Below are 23717 nucleotides of genomic sequence, written 5' to 3' on the forward strand. Positions count from 1 at the left end.
AATATTGAAGTTTTAGCTTAGAAGAAATAACTCTAGGTTAACATCTTTTGTCTTCAAAACAAAACAAAACAACAACACAATAACACAGGTGTCATTGGTTTGCCACCACTGCGCTATGGGAAAGAATCACCTTGTCATGGGGAAATCCCTTTTGCACTAACATTTTTGCAAGTCAGTATTGCATACAGGACTACAATGAGTTCCAATAAGTAATCACTCTTACGTGTTCATACAGCTTCTTCGTGAAGGCTTCTCTTTGTGCTGCCCGTTCACACATGATCTGCAAAGCACGTTCTGCCACACCAACTGTTCTCATACAGTGGTGGATTCTGCCAGGTCCCAGGCGGCCCTGGGAAATTTCAAATCCCCTACCTTCACCTGTGAGAAAGAAAGGACATGAAAACTGCCCATACCTTTGGTTATTTACACAAAACTTGGGAGGATGATGAACTGCTCTCAATAAAAATGGCCTTCTGGTGGGGAAAAAGCCAATTCTCTAAGGTTCAATACACATTTATGGGGATGTTGATTGCTATGTTTTTGTTGTAGTTTTTTTTTGTTTCTTTGGTACTGGGGATCAAATTCGGGACCTTGCACTTGCAAGGCAGGAGAACCACTGAGCTAAATCCCTGGGCCAATTGCTGTGTTTTTTTAAAAGCCACCCTTATTAAACATTTCAAATTTAGAACTGCCTTTGGAGTACTTACTCCAAAAAGTAGCATAAACTACTCTATTAGTGCTGTACTAGTAACTTGGTAGCTAAGACACACTCCCTACCTAGGAATTTAGAAGCCAGAAGTGACAAGGACAGGGGCTACACAACACAGGAAGGGAAGAAAGGCAAAGGAGGGCAACACTGTAAACCCTGCAGCTGCTGGGCTTGGCAGGCACCAGGCTTGTTGGATGGAGGAGGTAACAAACACAAAACCCTCCCAAAAGGGATAGGGTTTGAATATTTTTTGAAGGTTGGGTCAGAGTCCAATGAGTGAGAGGTTAGAGGCATTTCAAGCATACAGTGTTTGAAGTTATTCATTATTTTACTTTGTATATAAGACTTGAAGTTTTCTTAAAACCAGTCAAGGTCTACAGATCATGCCTTAGGAAAAATGTGTTGCTTTTCATTGGTTAGCTTTTTTATTTAGCTATATTTTTAATTGATGTGATATATAAAACCACATCTAACATAAAATATTGGCATTCCATGTAAGAAAATCCACAAAATGGAAAATATTTTCTTGATAAATGGAGGAAACAAGAATAAAAGTATCTAAATTAAAGCCGATTGCATATATTTTTCAGATTGAGTCCTAAAACTACTAATATACTGGAGGACAATTTTACCAAATTTATCTCACCTAGTATTAAATTGGCAGCAGGAACTCGCACTTGATTAAAATGGACCTCAAAATGTCCTCCATGAAAATAATCTATAAATAGAAAATAAAATGTTATAGAGACAAATGCATTGACCAAAAGGCCGTGTATAATTAATCTTCAGGAATACAATTACTCAAAGGAAGCAGGATCTAAAAGATCCATATATCATATTCCTAGGTAGATCTTAGCCCTGAACAGGTAGTACCCAGCAGTCCTGTAAACTTATCAACTGTTCAAGAGAGAAAAGATTTTCTAAATCATTGGATGCAGAGGTTTTCTAATTCATTCTGTGAAATTGTAGAGCTATGGAAAAAGAAGTCCGGGTTTCATGGCTCTAACAAGACTATCACTGCTTTTCCTTCAAAATTGTGTGGGATCCCAAAGGAATTTTGCATGGGGAACAAAGATTCAATATTTAAAAAATTGAAAGTGAGTCCTGTATTCAAGTTTCTTATTATATCATTGGGAAAATCAATGCCTGGAGATGCAGAGGGCCTGTAGGAAGGAGCAGAGCAGGCTCAGCACTGGTAGGAAGACGGTACAGTCATTCAGGTTTGATGCTCTGTTTGCCTTGTTCCACTCGTTGCTCTTGAAAAATGCTGGCATTTGAGTCAGTGAGGCTGGGAACACATCCGTACTCTTGTCTTTGCATCACTTGTCCTCCTCAGCAAATTCTAAAGATCAGCTCGTGCTAACTCTGCACCGTTTTCCTACAGGAATTAATGATCAGCCCTCCCCACACTGTTTCCTTTGGCCTTGGCTTCAAGGAATTAGAGAGACGCTGGTGACTTTTTCACATGGAAAATTCAAAAGTAGCTCTGCAGTGGCAGGTTTTTGCACCTGTCTTCTAAATTCATTTTGGGTGTCTTTCAGAATGTCGCTGTGTAGCCCAACAGCTTCCGATGTGTAACCCGCTCCAGTAAGCCTGCTTGTCCCACCTTGTTCCCTCATTTAACCTGTGGGCACAACCTAAAGATGCATTCACAGGTCAAGATGTCAAACATTTTATTCTGCGATTCAAACATATGCATCAGTCACATTCAATGAAAGAGGAAACCATGGAGAGAGAAAGAACATGCATTTAGTCAACTTTTTCATAACACATATCACTTGCTGACATGCTACACAACTTACCTCCTTACATGTTTCTAGTTATTATTTATTTCCTTCCAGCAACATGTAAGCTACAGAAAGGCAAGAAACTTAGTCTTTAGATTTTATTAATGTATTCAAGGACCCCAAACCATACTCAGTGCTCCATCCTCAGTGCTGAACAGATGACCTGAGGAGCCTGGACCCAGCAGACCGTGTGGCAGGTAACAAAAGTAACCTGGCTTCTTAAAAATTATACCTCTGATCAGAAGAAAAGAAATGCTGTGCACTCAAATAACGTAAAACTCAACTTACTGTTTAACAGTTCTTGTAGGTTAATTGAAAAGTTGAACATAGAGACAAACATTGAATTTCATCGTGGACTGCTTTGATTTAATTTATCTGTAGCTACTTTATTAATCCATTTTCATGAACATGAGAGCAGACTGGCAGTTCGAGTTGCTGTTCCTTGAGCACAACCCACTCTTTCCCAAACAGTAAACAAAACAGGGAAGGATGTGACACTACCACCCCTTCATCTGCTCTACGCTGACTCCATCTGCATGTCAAAAGAGTTGCCAGGGCCAAAGGGATTCCTAAGAATACAGCTCTTACTTTAAGATACTATCTTTTCCCTTCAGTGCTACTGCAGTTTCTACTCTTCTGCTTGCTAATGTTTGGGCATTCTTACTTTGTACTTACCCATGTAGCCAAAAACTGACAAAGGCCTTATTAATTCTACTCCAGGTGCATTCATTGGAACAAGAATCATGCTGTGTTGTTTGTGTCTAGTGAAAAGGAAAAATAGTGTCAGGCAAAGTCTGCTAAGAGGAAAAATGAAACAGATGTTATGAAGAGTTGAAGTTTTCTTCTTGTTAGCAGGCAGTCACATAGGCAGTGATAACTGCAATCAGAGCTGTATAAAAAACTATCTACCACAGTCTGGTGCAGGCTATGATCTGGAACAAAAATAGTGCTTTGAAAATAAGTGAAAGTTGTTTGGGATCTCTCACTGCTCAACAATGCTAACTGGGAAAGGATATATATAACAACATTTCAAGGCTATTGCTTTTGATTTAAACATCTAATCACTTTGATATCACAGACAATTCTGAAAAATGTTATGTTTAATCATCCAACCCAAACAGCTTGATGATTCAGTAACATTTCCTAAGGCCAGAAATTCTGCAGGGAATAGTGCATGGCAGCATTCTGTAAAATGGTTTCCAGATCTCTCTTTTAGCAAAATATTTGTGACCTGCAAATATTTAATTACAAAATATATTTTGTATTATTATGATTTGTGAGCTCACATGTTGTGTATAAACTGAATGGGTTGAAAGAAAGATTGAATCATGTTATGGTTTATGTCTAGATGTCCCAAAAGCCTCATGCAGTCATAGGTGGGGCTTTTTCAGAAGTGGCAGGATCTAGAGTGTGTGATGTTAGAATTGATTCATGATGCAATGCTAGGCTCACAGGCACTAGGATTAAGGGTGTGAGAGTTATCAACCCTAAATAGCCTGAAGAAGATATGAGGCATAGAAAGAGCCATGGTTGTCCCTTGCTTGCTGTGGACTATTTCTCTTCTATTAATGCCTCTCTGTTATACATACTTTCTTGCCTTGGAGCCAGCCAAGTATGAGTTGAAACCTCTACAAACAGTGAGCTAAATAAACCTTTCCTCTTTTAACTTTGGGTGTCAGGCATCTTGTCTTAGCAGCAAGAAAGATAACTAAGATAAATCATTTCTACACAGATTTCTCAATCAGAATTGTTTTATTACCTGGACACAGAAGTACTTTTAGTTCTTCCCAAAACAACTGCAACTGTGCACTTGGCATTCCCAGCTCCTAAAGACAGGAGGGAAATGAGCATTACAAAAGGAAATTTCTCATTTGACATTTTACCCCGAAGGTTGTAATCTTCCAAGTTTTCTCTGGCAAAAAAAAAAAAAAAAAAAAAAAAAAAAAAAAAGGAAGAAAAATCTTTGATTCATTAAACTAAAATAGTGCTTTTTTTATACAACTGCGTCATGTAAGAAAAATGACCAGGGAAGGACAAGATTGAAGTTCATTAATGAAAGCTGCTGCACACAAATAACAAGTAGTCAAAGAAATGTAAAACAGCTGTGACCCTTAAAACAAAAAGATGGCTGTGTGTTCCCACCATTCAGACATCAGCATGCTAGAACAGTTGGGAAATATATGTCTAATACAACTATTTGCCACATATGAGATCAATTTTATATATCCAATAAAATATCTTATATGCCAACATATATGAAGACAGAAAGACTGGTTTCTCATTTATTAATTTAGTAAGCATCAGAAATTTGACAATATAGCTATTCTCATTTTAATGCAAACTTTATTTATCACATTTCGGGAGTCTGTGAGGATTTCTCATTAGGGCCTTTGTGCAAAAAAAGTAGATTTCAAGTTTGCCATAAGTTTGAATGCCTGGTCCCTCCAGGAAACTACCATTTAGTTGGTTTTCCAATTGCAAAGCCCAAACAACTGTATAGGGCTTACTTCAACATTCACCAAATTTTATGACTATCCCATATATATTTTTAAAAGAATCTTTATTAAGAGGCATACTGAAATGATACAATGTCTGGATTCATTTAGAAATAAGAGCACTGTAGCTTTCATAGAATTTTCAGTCTAACTGAAGAGGTACTACATACAGTGTGATAGAAAAATACAGTATTTAAATTTTTTAAAATTTCATACAGCAAAAGGCACATTGCCATTAATTCCCTTCAGAATACTCTTCCTCACTTTGAACAAGCTTAGACCACTGTTCTTGCCACTTTCTGAAGCAGCTCTGGAGGTCCTCCTTTGTATCTTCAGTTGTGTTGTCATGGCCTCAATGACCTTAATGAATTCAAAACACTTACTTTTCATGGTCATCTTGACTTTGGGGAAGAGCCAGAAGTCACATGGTACCAGATCCAGAGAATAAGAGGGATGAGGACGCGCCATAATATTTTATGAGCTTCCTTTCTGTTGGATGACATTCAGCAACAGTGCTTACTGAATTTTTGCCCATACCCCATGAAGACACTCACTAAAGAGGACTTCTAGAACTGCTTTAAAAAAGTGACATGAAAGAGGGTAAAAGAGTGTTCAAAGTGAGGGTCTTTTGAAGGGAATTAATGACAGTGTGTCTTTCACTGTAATTTAAAAAAAATTTAAACACTATATTTTTGACCATCTCTTATAAATGGAAAAAACTATTCCATGGAAACAATCTAGAATATCCTAAATGGTAATTTTGAACTCTGGTCCAAAGTGTCCTTTCTCTATTGCTCAGAATACATTAATTTTTTCTCTAATATTTCCAAATATCCTTCTTGTCTTGTTCTATCATGGAAAAACTGTTACTACATAATTAAATACATGCCCAATAAATTTTAGATAGCAGGTAAATTTTGAAGAAACTCACACAAAATAGCAAATTATCCTTTAATTCTGCCTTGCTTAATCTAACAAGGAGAACAATTCAGATTCTAAAAACTGAAACATCTAACTAACTTGGCTCTTTTTCTGATCATTACATAAGGGAATTAAGGGTGAATGGATAGCTTAAAAATTCAAAATATTTTTGTTTAACCTTGGAATTTCAGGAAAATGAGAGAAAAAAACCCTTACAAATATACCATCTCCTTTTAGTTAAAAGCAGAATTTGGCAAGTACAACAGCTGAAATACCCTTCTATTACACAGAAGTTTTGCTCTTGTACATCATTTTAGTTCATGAACAGGATATAAAATTTCAGAAATAAAATATATTTGAGGAAATATGTGTAGTCCAGAAAACATTTCAACATAGCTGCTGTTATAGGCCCTCATGAATGAAAACAGATGACACAGATAAAATGGATTTGTTTTTAATTCAGACTCTGGAATTTCAAGGCTGTCCATGTGCCAGGATTAAGTCAGGCTAGAAATTATATCTTCCTGATATTATTTGCCAATGAATTTTAACTTTGGAGGCTCTGAAAACCATGTGGCTATCACAGTCTTTTTCTAACAAAAGCAAAGCAGACAACTGGAAAAAGATAACTGCATATGAGCTAAAGCAACTAAGGTGATGTAAATAAATTACATTAATATGAAGTGCTGTTTGCCTCCAAAAAAGTCTCAGGCTGTTTCTTCTGTCAACTTTGAATTTCTGAGGTAAAATACTTAAATTTCTTTTGGCTATAACTTGATTTTTTTTTTTTTTTTTTTTTTTTTTTTTTGTACTGGGGCTCAAACTTGGGACACTGAGCTTACTAGGCAGGCGACGGAACCACTGAACTAAATCCCCAGCCCAAAGAGCTTTTTGAAGTATTTCATTTTACCACTAATGTAATAAATGTAGAATACAAATTTACCTATTAACTGGCAAGGAGAATATTTATAGCAATTTGTTGCCCATAATTTCACACATGGTTTGCAAGGTATGGCAAAGTGTACTGCACATGTTACAAGGCATTTAGAAGGCAACATGTTAGCAAAATACATTCTACTGGCAAGGTTTGAGGGAAATAGGCCTTCCATGTATAACTGGTGGGAGAGTAATACCATTCCTATGGAGTACAGTTTGGCCATATCATCAAAACTACAAATATGGAGCCAGGCGTGGTGGCACACACCTGTAATCCCAGGAGGGATTGGGAGGCTGAAGCAGGAGGATCGCTGTGAGTTCGAGACCAGCCTCGGCTACATAGTGAGTTCCAGGTCAGTCTCAACTACAAAGTGAGACCCTGTCTCACAAATTCAAAAAAAAAAAAACAAAACAAAAAAACCCTACAAATACATGCAGTGTTTGACCCATCAATCCAACTTTTAGGATTTATCCTAGGAATATGGCTGTTTCAGGGCTGAGAGGTGGCTGAGTGGTAGAGCACTTGCCTCACATATACGAGGCTCTAAGCCGGGGATTTAGCTCAGTGGTTCCGCTGCCCATCTTGCAAGCCCAAGGTCCTGAGTTCAATCCCTGGTACAGAAAAACAAAAAACAAAAAGCACAACCTACATGAGGCTCTAGGTTCAAACACTTCAAGAGACAGAAAAACAAAATAAAACAAAACCAACCAACTGGGAGTCAGTATGAAATATGGCTATCTTTGTATGAAATGACAGATGCACACGATTATTAATTGCAGTAGTATTGTTTGCATTCACAAAGAGCTGGACACAAACCAATGTCCACTAGTAGAAGACTACTGAAATATACTGTGCTATGCTCAAATGACGAAAGTCTTCCAAAAAGAACAAGGAAACTTTCCATGAAATGATAATGAAAGAACTCCAGGGTTATATTCAGTGTGAACAGTTCGAACACCACTTTTGGTGTAATGAGAAAAGGAGAATCATATGTACTTAGTCACATTCTTCAAAATGATTTGGTAAGCTTAAGTTCACTTTGACAATATATACAAAAATACTCTCTATTTTTTATAATAACAAAACATTAGAGATAATAGTTTTATAATAAAATAATAAGAGTTCAATAAAATAAAAATATATAAATATAAAATAATATAATTAATATTTGACATGCAAATGATATATTATTTAACAAATAATAAAAATAAAATTATTTGAACTAATATAAAATAAATGGTAATAATAACACTGAAATAAAATATTAAAATAAAAGTTTTATAATAAAATAAGTGTTTTAATAATAATGGTGTTTTATAATAAAACACTAGAAATAACACCAGAAATAATCTAAAAGTTCAGTTACAAGAGAATGGTAAAACAAATTATGATAAATCATGCAATAAAATATTGTTTAGCTACGTAAAATGCCATTTATAGTGAGTTTATAATAATACACACTTTCCTTAAGTAACAATGTGATGCGACTGATACAATGTGAATTCAATACATAAAACAGATGCTAAAGGAGAAATTATAAAGTTACATAAGCTGAGTTCAATATATATCTTAAGTGATATTCTCTGTGATATTTTATAATACAGTATGTAGCCTCAAACAAAAGATGAAAATTGGATGTGAGGAGAAAGATTCTTTAGGAACTAGGGACATTGTTATGGTAAAACAGGAACTCATTTTGATACTACATTTATAGAAAACCAGAAAATGACTCAGTTCTCAGGGTTACGAGAAAACATGGAGGAGAGGTACAGAAAAAAATACTGAAGAAACATCAAGTGAGCACTGTAAAAAGTTGCCTAAGTTAAATGATGTTTCTATCTATCTCAAGCTACATGATCTTCAAGTTTTGCACATTTCCCCTTTTACCAACAACTGTCTTCGTTCTCTGTGAAGAGGAACAGAAAAAATATGGCTAGTGATCTAGTTTTACTATGAGTTATACGTAGGTGGAACTCACTCTATGAAATGATAAGCAGCAGCTCAGTTCAGTCCTGATAACCTATATGTCCTAAGGGCTGGGTTGTGTTTGTGTGAATGACTTGCAAATTCAAAAGATGTAAAGATTATAGCACTGTTTTTCTGAGTTCTTTATATATTCTAGATAATAGTCCTTTGTCTGAGGACCAGCTGGTAAAATTTCTTTCCCACATTGTAGGTTGTCTCTTAGTTCTGTTGATGGTTTCTTTCTCAGTGCAGAATCTTCTTAATAAGATGAGATCCCAGTTGTTGATTCTTTCTGCTAGTTCCCATGCTACTGAGGATTTGTTCATTCCTATGCCAGTGTCTTCAAGAGTTCTGCCTAACTTATCGTCCAGGAAATTGAGTGACTCTTTTGTAATATTTAGATCTTTAAACCACTTGGATTTTAGTTTAGTGCATGATGAAAGATAAGGGTCTAGTTTTAATCTTTGGGAGGTTGAAATCCAGCTTTTCCAACACCATTTATTAAAGAGGCTATCTTTCTTCCAGTGATGATGGTTGGCTCCTTTGTCAAAGGTGAGGTAACTGAGTACATCTGGAATTGTTCTAGTATCTTCCAGTCTATTCCACTGATCTTCAGGTCTACCCCCCCAAATATAAAGACTCAATTCAAAACTGGGCATCTAAAATGAACAGACATTTCTCAAAGAAGTAAAAGCAGCAAGTAAATATATGAAAAAATGTTCCACATCACTGGTCATTTGAGAGATGCAGATTAAAACAACACTGAGATTCCACCTCACCCCACAAAGAATGGCTGCTATCAAGAAATCAACCAATAACAAATGTTGTTGGTGGGAGTGCAGACTGGTGCAACCACTGTGGAAATCAATATGGAGATACCTCAAAAAATTACGACTAGAGGTTCCATTTGACCCAGGCATCCCTCTGCTGGGTATCTTTCCAAAAGAATTAAAAGAATCATATCACAGAGATATATGTGTACCTATGTTTATAGCGGCCCAGTTTGTAATAGCTAAAACTTGGAAACAGCCCATCTGCCCATCTGTTGGAAACTGGATAAAGATGTGGTTTTTCTATAAAGTGGGATACTACTCATAAAGAATGAGAAATTAGAGGCATTCATGGGAAAATGGATACATGTTGAGGATCTACTCCTAAGTGAAATAAATAAGTCAAACATGGATAAATATCTAATGGTTTCTCTGGTGTGAAAAACTATGTTACATAAGATTGTAATGATATAAATGATAAAGTGAAATAGGAAGAAAAGGGCTAAAGGTGTAGGGGAAATGGGAAGGGTAGGGGAAAGGTAATAAGGAAAAAGGAAAAAAAATGAGAAAATGAAAAAATGGAAATAAAGTATTTGTAAATAGGGAAGGGAGGAGGGGTGAAGGGAGGGCAGGGGTATGGGTAAAAAACGAGAACCAAGACCTGTCATGTAAAGGTACAAGATCCAAATAATGAATGTAACTATACTGTTTACCTAAAATGTACCAATAAACTCAATGAGGAAAAAAAAAAAGATTATAGCACTGTAACTGATTTACAAGATAGTCCAATTTACAAGAAAGCAAGTGGTTGTTTGGGATGGGGTAAACAAGGGAAAGGAAAGATACTTTAAAATATAGTTTCAAGATTCTATAATAGAAGGGATCATGGAATACTAACAATGTGGAAGGGATAGCATGATAAAATGGAAAATCTAAAACTAAAGATGTGACATCAAAATTTCAGTTCCGGTTTCAGTGCTAACCTTGTGTATCTGTGGAGGATAAGTTAGTTAAACACTGATTGATTTGTTGATTCATGTACATACTTATGATTCAGTAAGCTGGCACTATGAGTTGAGATTCAAAGGCAAACCAAGACCTGTCCTGTAAAGGTACAAGATCCCAATAATGAATGTAACTGTACTGTATACCTAAAATGTACCAGTAAACTCAATAAAAAGAAAAAAAAAGATTCAAAGATAAATACTGAGAACGCAGCAGGGCACAATATAGTCATGGAAGAAAAACAATTATAAGCACCAACATTAGAGAGAGATGGTACTATAAGAGTGAAGGCACAGATGGTATTGTCTTCAATCTAATTTGAAAGGATTAGGGAAGGCTTCCTGGATTAATTGGCATTAAGGTCAGACCTGAATCTTTTCCTAAATAAGAGTTAGGCATCTAAAGTGGAGTGGCAAGAGTATTGGAGGCAGGAATATTAATATGTGCAGTTCAGTACTATATTCTGTATAGCTATATTGAAGGGCTTATATAATTGATAATTATATAGCTATACAGAATATAGTACAAGTGAAATAAATAAGTCACACATGTGTAAATACTGAATAGTTTTTCTGGTGTGAATAAACTGTAATAATACATAAGATCCTAATAAGATTACTGACATTGTGAAATGGGAAGAAAGGGGCTAAAGGTGTAGGGAAGGTGGGATGGGTAGGGGAAAGGTAATAAGGGAAAAGAAAAAATGTGAGATAATGAAAAGATGGAAATAAAGTGTTTGTAGATGGGGAGGGGAGGAGGGAGTGAAGGGAGGGTAGGGGTAAGGGGAAAAAATGAGAACCAAGACCTGTCATGTAGAGGTACAAGATCCCAACAAGGAATGTAACTGTACTATATCCCTAAAATGTACCAATAAACTCAATTAAAGCTGAAAAATAAATAGAAAAAAAAAAAAAAGAACAGGTGGGTGATGGGTGTTTTAAACAGAGTAATTAGGGACTTGCCTCAGTGAGCAGGTGGTGCATGGGCAAAGACTTGCAAGACAAAGATGCGCGAAGCTTATAAATATCAAGAGCAAGCACATTCCAGGCAGAAAGACGAGCCTGCACAAAAAGCCTGATTAGGATCATGCCTGGTATGCTTCTGAAACAGCAAGGACATTAATGTAACAGTGAGCAATGTGAGATAAGGTCAGAGGCAGGGAGAGAGGGGAAAGGCAGACCTTGTAGGACTTTGTGGGTTGCTATAAGAATTTAATGGGTTATTTCCTCTAGCCAAATATACAGATGACCAAGAAAAATAAGAGGTCAGAGAAGGGGAAAGATAGTCCAGCCAAGGCAGGGATAAAAATAAGACAAGTGGTTGGATGAATAATCAGTCAGGCTGTTTTTGGAGAAACTGTGCTAGACCCTGCTCAGCAGAGCTAATTATGTTGATCTTTTAGCAAATTTGCATGTGGTGACTTGACTTTGATAGCTTGAAATTGGCCATGGTGGGACTATTTACATCATGAACAATGGCAAATGTTACAAATCTAGGCGCTGAGCTGGTGTGATTGCATGCTGATGATGCTTCTGTCTAGAGTGGAGGATGAGGAGGAGAAACTGCCTCAGACATATACCAAACTGCAGGAAGGTAAAGAAGATAAAGACGAGCTATAACGAACTTCTTTTGTGTGAGCTGGAGAAAAAAATGGCATGGGTCTGAAATAACTTCTGCAGGTGGAGACTGAGGCTGGCCTCGCATGAGAAAATAAATAAGGCAACAGCCATGCAAATGTGAAGAGGCAAATTCAAGTAGACCCCCAAGCCCAAATCTGCATAAATTTTTCTTTCTTTTTCATTTGTTTGGCAGCCTGGGGAATGACACAGCCTCCTAGACAGAAGCCTTTTGAAGGTTTGTATTCTGGTCTTAGAAGAAAAAGATTTCAGTAATGCAAGAGAGTTTAAAGCCATGGAGAAAGGCACAGGACAGAGATCATAGATGAAAGAGTACAGGGATACCAGGAGCCTGACAGTGTAAGTAAAATATTAAATGGCATGGCATAAAATGATTACTGTAAGTGGTTAATGATTACTCATAATTTAGCCTTTGATAATTTACTCTTTAAAAAGCGAATTTTCTCGGTTAAAATCACTTTTGCTTTATTTCCTAGACAAAACAACTTGAGAGAGTATTTTTCTAAAAGCTGCCAGTAAGTGCGTGGCTGCCTGGATGCTCCTGGGAGAATCTGGTTTTGCCTTGGCAATCAGTTAGCTGCTCAGCTGCAAGCCCTTTCTTATTCTCTTCAGCCAAGTGGAAACCCTGAAAGAACTGTGGTTTTGGAAACAAGCTGGAATTCTTTCAAATGTGTACCCTAGGATACTTAAGAACTTAGATTTAACTTCATAGGGTGGTTTTCCATAAAAAGCTCATGTGCTCACAAGGTTAAATTTCAGGAAAGTCCTCTGATCCAACATAAAGGCGGAGTGTAAAACGAAAACAAAAGTAGCCCGAGTTAGAAGAGTCATTTGATTTTTCCTCTCTGCACTCAAGACTGCTCCTCTCTGCCCACAGAAAACAGGTTAGTTCATTCTTTTCTCCTTCTGACTTGGATATTATATTGTTAAAGCTCAAAGATTTTGTATTTTTACCTATACAGTGGGAGATTTGATGCATAAAAGTTTAAAATTTTTATGTACAAAAAGAGCTATTTAAAAACAGCTGTATATTTCAACCTTAAAATTCTGACTATAGCAAGAAAATATTATTTTTAATACCATTATGTGTTTGTAAAACTTTATTAATGAGAAAACAGGTTTTGCTATGTGACTTTTCTGCTTTTTTTAATAAACACTATTTTTTTGTTTTTATAATCATTATAAAAACACTTCAATGTCTTTCCATATATCTGCCAGAAGAATCTTTTCTGCAAACAATTTCCATTCCTACATTTTAGTATGATTAATTGTTACTTCAAAATACTCTTCCTTAATATCTTACATTATTTGGTCATATTATTCTTTATCATCAGGTTCAAGATTTGTTATGAATCAAAAAAAGAGCGCAGTTCATATTGTGTTAATAACGCATAAAAATGGTCATAGTAGTCTTCTGGGTTGGAATTTTTCAAATAATTTAAAGATAGACCAGTCATTTTAAATTGTTGGTACTTGATTTTGCATAATGAAAACAATTTTTGTAGTACTTTTCTTTAAGAGAAAACCTTAATTTTGCTTTACTCACTGAAAAAAGGGTAGCCTATGATGAATGTAGTCATTATGGATTACAAACATGTACCAATAAAATTTTTTTAAAAATTAAGAGTTAAAAAAAAAGCTAGCAAATTTAAGGCTTTTCTTTTGAAAATAAACCATATAAATTAGCACATTTTAAAATATTATTTTCGTGACTGACCCCATAGGGTTACTTGAGATTCTTCAAAGAACAAAATAAACCCAAGGAGATAGAAAGGCTAAAGAAAAAAGCAAAACTGAGCAATATAATAAAAATGTTGACAGTCATAATAAATATCGTAAGTCCTGGGACTTCTGTACAAGCTTATCATAAAACTATGGGGTGCTATCGGCAAATATAGTACAGTAATTTAATGTTGAGACAGGAGATTCCTGATATATGAGCTATCCTAGAGTAACAGCTTCATACCCCATTGGCAAAACCTTCAGTTTGACACATACTTACTAACCAGCTAGTGTGTGCCAGGAATGCTAATATGCTTTAATTATAATCACAAACCAAACAGGTTTGGTGAATTTAGAACCTAGAGGAACAAGGCAATTGGGGTAGCACATATTTTTCATAGAACACGGACAATTCTCTGGAAGGTATGTATGGGGTCAGGAAAGCCTTTAGGGGAAATGACATCAAGTTAGTTGAGCAGCAATGCTCTCTTCAAGGGAGAGGTAAGAAAGAGGGACGAAAGAGCAGAATGACCAAGATGTAGACATGTGCAATAGCACAGTGTGTGTCTGGCAAATCAGCATCTTACACTGTCTACAGTGCGGGGCACAAAGTGGGGAGAGGTGGCAGTAGCTGTGGGTGACACCATGTAACAGAGGGAGAGTTGGGTATCAAGGCTAAGAACTTGGATTGTGTCTTCCAGGGGAAGCAATATGTCTTCCAGGTAGGGAGATAACCAGGGAATTGGCAGATTGGCAATTTAGAAATAGAACATTGATAGCAGTAAGAAAAATGCTATCAAAAGGAGGTGGTGAGCAGAAATAACAAGATTCCAGCCAGGATGAAACTGCATTAAGCCAGGAAGAAGCATGAGAGTTAAACTGTTCAGATGAACCCAAGATTGTAGACTGGAAGAGGGAGACAGAACTAATACCTGCTTGGCGGGTAAAGAACGTATGCACTGACTTAGGGAAATGAGGGGTGAAGGTAAGAGAGAAATCAAGGATGGTCAGGCTCACAGCTCAGAGGTCCAGGGGGTTGATGGTGCTGCCAATAATAGTATATCAAAAGCAAGTAGTGTCAAGTTTTGGAGGGAGGTTGATTAAAGGAGGTCTTGTTTCTTAAAAGCGAACTAGTGAAATTTGGTACAAATAATTTAATTTATTTAAGTTAAATTTATAAATTAACATGAAATGAATAAGCATTTTTAAAAGAAAATTATTAATTTATTTTGATTTTAAAATGTACTTTATTGCAGATATACACTGTAAGATTTGCTAAGGTATAGATGTTAAAATTAGGACATTTTTTTATTCCCTTTGAAATCCGACTAAATTTTCATATCTTAAAAACTATATTTACATAAATAGCAATGTAAACTATATTTACGTAAAAGTCTTCAATTTGATTTAGGATTTAATTACGAAGAGAGTTGCCAAAGATATTATTTATCCTCCCAGCTCTGCCCACAGACTTGTAAAAATAAAGGACAGGTAACAAATCTTAGCGATACACTCCAACGTGGCTCCTGTTAAAGCTTTTCAAAGGGTGGCACATTCAGACTCACATATTCCTCAGCAGTATGTTCTCTAGAGAAAGAAGAGAACACATACTAGACAAAAGCTGCTTCCCTTTCATATTAAAATTAGTATCTTGCATTCTTTTTGCCATCTAGATTGAGCCATGGCTTTGGAGCAGAACCAACCAGTAGATTACTACTATGAGGAAAATGAAATGAACAGCACTCATGACTACAGTCAGTATGAAGTGATCTGCATAAAAGAAGAGGTCAGAAACTTTGCAAAAGTTTTCCTCCCTGCCTTCTTTGCAGTAGCTTTCATCATTGGACTTGCAGGCAACTCCGTAGTTGTGGCAATTTATGCCTATTACAAGAAACAGAGAACCAAGTCAGATGTGTACATCCTGAATTTGGGTGTGGCTGATTTACTCCTTCTGTTCACTTTGCCTTTCTGGGCAGTTAATGCTGCTCACGGGTGGGTCTTAGGGGAAATGATGTGCAAAATAACTTCAGCGTTATACACAATAAACTTTGTCTCAGGAATGCAGTTTCTGGCTTGTATTAGCATAGACAGATATTGGGCAGTAACTAAAGTCCCCAGCCAGTCAGGAGTAGGAAAACCTTGCTGGATCATTTGTTTCTGTGTTTGGATGGCTGCCATCTTGCTGAGTATACCCCAGCTGGTTTTTTACACAGTAAATGACAACAGCAGGTGCATTCCCATCTTTCCCCACCACCTAGGAACATCAATGAAAGCATCCATTCAAATGCTGGAAATCTGCATCGGATTTGTGGTTCCTTTTCTTTTTATGGGGGTGTGCTACTTTATTACAGCAAGGACACTCCTGAAGATGCCCAATATTAAAAAATCTCGACCCCTCAAAGTTCTGCTCACAGTGGTTATAGTTTTCATCGTCACCCAGCTACCTTATAACATTGTCAAGTTCTGCCGGGCCATAGACATCATCTACTCCCTGATCACTGACTGCGACATGAGCAAACGCATGGATGTTGCCATCCAAATCACAGAGAGCATCGCACTCTTTCACAGCTGCCTCAACCCAGTCCTGTATGTGTTCATGGGAGCCTCTTTTAAAAACTATATTATGAAAGTGGCCAAGAAATATGGATCCTGGAGAAGACATAGACAAAATGTGGAGGAGATACCTTTTGATTCAGAGGGTCCGACAGAGCCAACAAGTTCTTTTACCATTTAAATGTAAAACTGCTCTGTCTTTTGCTTGGATGATGCTTCTTCTTCAGGTAAAACATCTGCATTAATCTGAAACTCAGATATCAAGCACTATTTTTTTGTAATTTATCACAAAGAAGCTGCGAGGAGAGTGAGGACAGAAGTCAAGAAGAGGGAACAATAAATGTATAAAACAAAAAAATTGAAACAACAATATAGGAAAGTATTAGGAACAGGCATAAATAAAAGTACTACGCTATCAAGAGGAAGATCTCTGTGGGTGAAGGAATAGTTCGTATCTTGATTACAGCAGTGGTTATACAAATTGACACATGTGGTATAATGTTACAGAATTCTCCAAATAATTTCAATTCCTGGTTTTGATACGCGGCCTTAATTATGTCAGATAAACCATCAGGCTCATCAATGGATGAAAGATACCTGGGATCATTCTGTACTATCTTGATAACTTCCTGTGAATTTATAATAATTTCACAACAAAGTAATTTTTTTAAAAATGCTGTAGGTTAGGCAATCTAAAACCTATTCATAAATGTGCTTATATTATTATAATATTAAGAGGCATTTATAATCATTTTAATGTTCTAAATTGTAATATAATGTAATAAACATTTTCTGCATAATTTTAGTACTTGAATCATCATACAGCAAAAGTTAATCTTTTTTTCTGTTTCTTAATGTGTAAGTAATTTTATAAAATTACAGAAAGAATAACACCAACCAACCAAAAAACAAAATATCATAAACTTTTCTAGTCCTTTCATACATTCCTGGTAAATTCCTTATGATGTCAAATTTCTCTTGTAATAACTGGTTGTTAATAAATATGAGGTTTCCAATATATATTCTAGGAGCATTTATCAGATAATCATAATTATGAGTTCCAGTTTTTTTAACTTCCCAAAGTTATAAAATATGTGAGTCTATTGGTAAAAGTTGGCCGATAAATATTATACATGCATAAAGTTTCTTATTTTTCATTTAAACATTTTTAACCAATGAAAATGTGTACCACAAATTATTATTGTTGTTATTATTATTATTATTACTATTATTATTATTATTCTAAGTGCCAAGGCCTTGTGCATGCTAAGCTGAGCATATAAAGTTTCTTATTTTTCATTTAAACATTTTTAACCAATGAAAATATATACCACAAATTATTATTGTTGTTGTTATTATTATTACTATTATTATTATTATTCTAAGTGCCAAGGCCTTGTGCATGCTAAGCTGAGCTACTCTTCCCATCCCACAGTCATATAGTTTTAATAATGTGTTGAGCTTATCTTTTAAAAATTATTTTTCCTCTATTTCTAAACCTGAACATGCTGTCAAAGGCAGAATTTAAAGAATTATGATCATGAAACTAGTAATTATGAATCGCAGCACTATTCTGCTGAGGGTCAACCCGGTGAATAATAAATTATGCAGAACACTTACCACTGCTCCACCATTTCTTGCCATTAATTACGTAACTATCTCCATCTCGTTCAATACTACATTCAATATTTGTGGCATCACTGGAAGACACATCAGGCTCTGTAAATGAAGAAATGTTGAATTTATAGGCAGACAGACATCATTATTTTGCAAAAGAGGCTTAGATTCAGGACTGTAGACTGAGGACAGAGGCATCTTTATCTTCTCTGGTCCTCCCCTAACCTACACATTGTACATATTTAATAAACATTCAATGGGAGAATGAATGAATGAAATCTGTGGACTGTTGGGGATCGGTACTCTGAATTCTAAACTCCCACCTTCATGTCTAACTCAGGACACAAGTCACTTAGTCATTTCTCTAAATATCAAATGTAGATCAAAAATATTGTCTTTTACTCCCCACAATGGAAATCTGTACTAAATATCAGCAAGTCAAGTTTCCTCGCTATATATATATATACAGTTTATTATCTTATTACTTTCTTACTGTTCCTTGCAGGTTCCAATGGGAATGCATTCCTCAATTTATATACCTTACATTCTTTATAATCTGCTCAACATGTATGTTCTTCAGTAAGTGTTTTTAAATAACTGCTTTACTATATGGCATTTAAGAACTAGCTAGTTCTTATAGTAATTTGCACTTATTAATATGATACTCTTCTAAATGGTTCCTTCTGATATTTCACGCAAGACTTTCTTTTTGAGAAAGGACACTGTGTACTTTGTAACCCACAGTTAAAGAATACATTGTACTGAAGGTGTTCAATAATTCCTATTACTAAGTTAAATGGAAATTAGCTTTCTTATTATAAATTGATAGAGAAAACAATAAAATCTGACCATTATTAAAAGCACTAAATAATTGAAATAGGAAGAAAAGTTCTAAAGGAGTAGGGGAAGTGGGAGGGGCAGGCAAGGAAAGAAAAAAACAACAAGAGGAAGGAATGGAAACAAAGTCTTTGTAAATAGGGAAGGGTGGAGGGGATGAAGGGAGGGCAGGGGTATGGGGAAAAAAATAAAAACCAAGGTACATCATGTAAAAGTACAAGATCCCAATGATGAATGTAACTGTATTGTATACCTAAAATGTAACAATAAACTTAACAGAAAAAAATACATAACAAAATAATAAAGATAAAAATAAAAATAAAAGCACTAAAAAATTATGCCCAAATAACATTCAGTTTAACTCTATACTCAATCATAAAAAGATAATGATTTTTGTCTTTTAAAGAATTTTTAACCAGTTTTTTATGTATAAATCGTAGCAAAGTCATTTTTATTGTTTGCCATTTTTATTTTCTCACATGATTATAATTTGAGCCATGTGTCCAGCAAAGTTTAAAACTCTGTTTTTCTAGACTTATGGAAAAGTTGAGTATTTTAAATTTCTATAAAATTATCACAAAGACGAATATCTCATACATCAGAGTAAAAACAATCTTCATCTTTTTTTTTTTTCTTGGTACCAGGAATTGAACTCAGGACCTTGAACTTGCCAGGCAGGTGCAGCACTGCTGAGCTACATCCCCAGCAAAACAATCTTAAATATCCAAAGACACAAATTTTTAAAATGCAATTTAAAAGTTTATGAGACTAGGTTTACTCTGCTGCTAAGGTTAAAGCAGGCTGCCAGAAAACATCATTTGATATCCTCCAAAGAGGAGGACAATTTTATTCTGCATATTTAAAAATGCCAGAACTTGAAACTGGACTCAAACCTATTCACATTTTTGGCCCTGGGCAAACATGAGTGAAAGCTAGAGCCACACCCCGCACTTCTTTAGCTCCTCTGTAACTTCAGGATACTGATCACGCGAGGGGCACACTGATTGGCCTTTACCTGTCATACAGAAGGCAGAGGTAATCTCCCCTCGAAGAAGAGGCTCCAGCCACTGCTGCTTCTGTTCCTCACTTCCATACAGGTGCAGCACCTCTATGTTCCCTGTGTCTACACATAAGAAAAACCTGTGTTTTACATTTACGTTGGCCACTATGAAACCCGTAACTTCTATAAATGATACAGGCATGCATCTTTTGAGAAAACATTTCCTAACAACAATATTCTGAAACATGCATTAGGTAGAATTTTCAAGGAAAGCATACCATAAATAATTACAAGTACATGGCACTCAGTGTATATTTAACTTATTCTGAACGTGCATAGCATTGTTGTCTTTTTGCTTCTAATGCTACTTTTACTTTTGTTCAAGACAGACCACCTAGAAAAGTACTAGGACCTCCCTCAAGCAGGGCGACAGACAGAATCCCTGCCTTGGATAGAAAACAGCAGTGATAATTTCAAAGATCCATGTTTTTCAGTACATAACACACCATGGTATCTTTCTTAGTTAAAAGAATACTTTATGTGTGCCATAAGCAAAATACTCTGCATGCTTCTATGATTTCCACTGCTATCCAATTTCTAAAACTGCTATCTAAAACCACTCCCTGGCATACTGATTACTTCAGATTTGAGGAAAAGTGCTTCAGTATCGCCTCTTATCATGATGCTAAGGATAGTTACTGAAATGCCTATGAAAACTTGAGTTAAGGCTAAGTAAACTCAAGATATGTTTGTGCTTGGTTAAGACACTTTTTTTCTCCCAGTACAAGGATCAAACTCAGAACCTTGCACTTGTGAGGCAGGCATGGAGCCACTGAGCTACATCCCCAGCCTGGTTAAAATACTCTTCACTTGATCTTAGCCAAAAGGCCGAGAAGCGATTGGTTAAAATACTCTTAACAATCATTATTATATCATGATGCACAAAATTCCTGGTAGATTAACACAAGCTTAAATTTTTTTAAGTGAGGGGAAAAAAATAAGCCTTAAGTTATAATTAATGAAACTCACTGTTTGCTTTCTTTTCTTGTTTTACATTGTTTTGTTATTATAATTCAAATATTTAACTACTGAATAAAAATTCCTCAAATTATCATTTTATTCTGAGAAGCTAGCAGTTATAATTTATGAGTGGGGAAAATAAGCCCAGTTACTTTAACAATCTAAATTTTTTCCCATTTAAAAAATATCAGCCCAAAAGCTTTAAAATTTTCCAGTAGTAGATTTGGCATTGAAATTACTATTTCCAATTACTATTTCATGATTTACTGAAAGGTGAAAAAAAAAGATAAATAGGAAGACTATGTTTCCCATAAGCTTTTACAACTACATTATTTGGGAAATGATTTGGGTAATTTACATAGAAGCTAATCTTTTATATTTAAGAAACCTCCCAACGTATTTCATCAGCCTCAGTTAGATTTCTTTATCTGCTTTGGAAATGCTCCAAAACACAATGTTCAAGACCTCAGTGAAGATAACTCAAGTACTAGATGAAAACACTTATTTTTCTACTTTCACTTTTACAAATCTTATTTGGCTAGGAAAGTTGCTAATAATTCCTTAGTCGAGGAAAGTGTGTTTTCCTGCCATTTTAAAAATTTCAATAATCTTGCCATATCACTTGAATGGCAAACTGATAGACTCATGAAATTTTACTCCTTAGAAAAAGTCCATGACCATCTAGTGAGAAGAAATCAATGGAAAAATAGTAGTAGAGTTGCATCTGAGAATAAATCTTCTACAGCATTATTTGTCATGCTATGGCACATGAGTGTAATTATAATTAATCTAACAGAATATGGATAGCATCCTCCAAAAAGGAAAATAGAATAAAATAAAAACACTAGATTAAATTCAGTGGAAAACATTTGAATGCACTACATGTAATAATGCAAAGTGTTTCATAAAAATTTTCAGTAATATATAGGCATATTTATCTAACCATCCACCCATTTATCCATCCACCCATCCATCTATCCATCCATCCATCCATCCATTCATCCATCCAGTAACATACACAACAAATACATATGCTACATACTGGGTCCAAAACCATATATTTCTCGTTATAAACAGCAATAAAACAATTTAAACTAGAACACTACCAGTTTATTTCCCTTTCCACAAAAGTCACACTACCTATGTAGTTTCTTTCTTTCTTTCTTTTTTTTTTTTTGTACCAGGATTGAACTGAGGCCCTTGTTACTGCCAGGCACGCGCAGAACCGCTGAGCTAAATCCCCAGCCCTGTAGTTTCTCGTATTAACTTCATACTATTGAAATGAAATCATTAGAAACTCTGAAGACAGTTTCTTACAATGTACTACAAGCAGTAATTTGATACATCAGTGTTTAGGGAAGGGACAAATTCCTCATCTCCAGAAGTCTATGAACTATCTGAAGAGGGGCAAAGAAACGAGGGCTTAGTATGAAGCTACTTTGCTAAACCTAGACTACATTTTCTCTCTAAAGTCCAATAGAGTTACAAATAACTCTTTTTGGCAGCTTAACACAGCATTAACTCTTGGGGAGAGTCATAGAATTACTGCCATACAATAAGCACAAAAGGCAATACTGAGGCCCAACTTCTACAGGGACATTATTGGATACAGTACCATAATCACCCTATTATAAATCAAGTACTAGTCTTTAACTGCAGTATCCAAATAACCAGAGTAACTTGGGTGGAAAAGACATCACAAGGGTCTACTCTAGATGCACTAAATCTGAATCTGTAGGATGGTGCCTAGGAATCTGAATTTTTCTAAAGCTTCTTAAGCAATTCTGCAAATCCAGGTTTGAAAACACTTCTTATAGATGACATTCCAGGTTTATTCCCTTCTTCCCCCATCTTTATGATTTGTCACAAGACCTTGGAGGTATCCTTGACTTCTGCATTAACACCCTTTATGCAATCAAGAGCTCCTCTTGGATCTACCTGCAAAATATATTTAGAATCTTTCCACTAATCACCCCTTTCCACTACTGAACCAGCATTATCTTTTACCAGAATAGCCAAAACAGATTTCCTGCTTCCTATTTTCCCACATTTTGTCAATTCTCAACCCAGCAGCCAAAGTACTTCTTTTAAAACAGATTCCATCTTGTCACTACTCTGTTCAAATCCCTAATGGCTCTTCCTCTTCTTGATAGTATAAACCCTTACTGAACCCCTTTACCACCTAGCAAAGGAAGCCCTTAATCCTTAATCTCTTCTACTATTCTTCCCCTAGCACAATGGCCTCCTTAGCTATTCATGGAAATATATCAATCATATTCTTCCCTTAGGGCAGTGATGGCCAAACCAGTCGCACAAGTGTTATTGTGTTTTTCTTTTAGGACATAGATGTATTTTTTTTTTTTCCCCTTTGGTACCCGGGATCGAACTCGGGACCTTGCACTTGAAAGTCAGGCCACTGAGCTAAATCCCTGGCCCAGATGTTAGTGTAGAGTTGTTTTTTCTAAACTAAAACATCAGTACTGTATTCAGGTTTATTGTAGCATTGGCACTTTATGATCAATAAGTGGGTTTGGGGATCACAGTTTGGCACTTGGTATCTGAAAGGTTCACCATCAATGCCTTAGGATCTTTGAATTTTCTGTTCTCTCTGCTATGATGACCCTCCCCAAGATATCAGCCTAAGTCAATCAATTACCTTTATTAAATGCCTTTTTATTAATGAGGCCAATCTTGACCACTTTATTTTAAAGTACAGCTCATATTCTCTGTCCCTCAGTGTTC

General features: G+C 35.8%; 2 protein-coding genes across 2 annotated transcripts in view; one reads left to right on the plus strand and one right to left on the minus strand.

The window, feature by feature from the left end:
• The window catches only part of Acad11 (acyl-CoA dehydrogenase family member 11), an 87071-nt gene that overhangs the window by 17589 nt on the left and 45765 nt on the right, over positions 1–23717 (minus strand). The window contains exons 14-19 of the mRNA XM_010625599.2: positions 19971–20078; positions 18122–18220; positions 4256–4322; positions 3172–3257; positions 1356–1427; positions 224–378 (exon numbers count right to left, since the gene is read on the minus strand). Coding sequence (XP_010623901.1) covers positions 224–378; positions 1356–1427; positions 3172–3257; positions 4256–4322; positions 18122–18220; positions 19971–20078 — 587 coding nt within the window. The remainder of the gene's footprint in view (positions 1–223; positions 379–1355; positions 1428–3171; positions 3258–4255; positions 4323–18121; positions 18221–19970; positions 20079–23717) is intronic.
• Ackr4 (atypical chemokine receptor 4) lies at positions 11732–17249 on the plus strand. Its single transcript, XM_033759509.1, has 4 exons — positions 11732–12182; positions 12402–12565; positions 12703–13110; positions 15622–17249. Exon 4 carries the CDS (start codon positions 15630–15632, stop codon positions 16680–16682), a length of 1053 nt encoding a protein of 350 aa, XP_033615400.1. The 5' UTR covers positions 11732–12182; positions 12402–12565; positions 12703–13110; positions 15622–15629; the 3' UTR covers positions 16683–17249.

Source organism: Fukomys damarensis, unplaced genomic scaffold (genome assembly GCF_012274545.1).
Source record: "Fukomys damarensis isolate Sample0158 unplaced genomic scaffold, DMR_v1.0_HiC HiC_scaffold_37, whole genome shotgun sequence".
Lineage (NCBI taxonomy): Eukaryota > Metazoa > Chordata > Mammalia > Rodentia > Bathyergidae > Fukomys > Fukomys damarensis.

Bases quoted from the DNA above. Each gene is read 5' to 3' on its own strand.
- Ackr4 (XM_033759509.1), top strand. From the start codon at position 15,630: ATGGCTTTGGAGCAGAACCAACCAGTAGATTACTACTATGAGGAAAAT.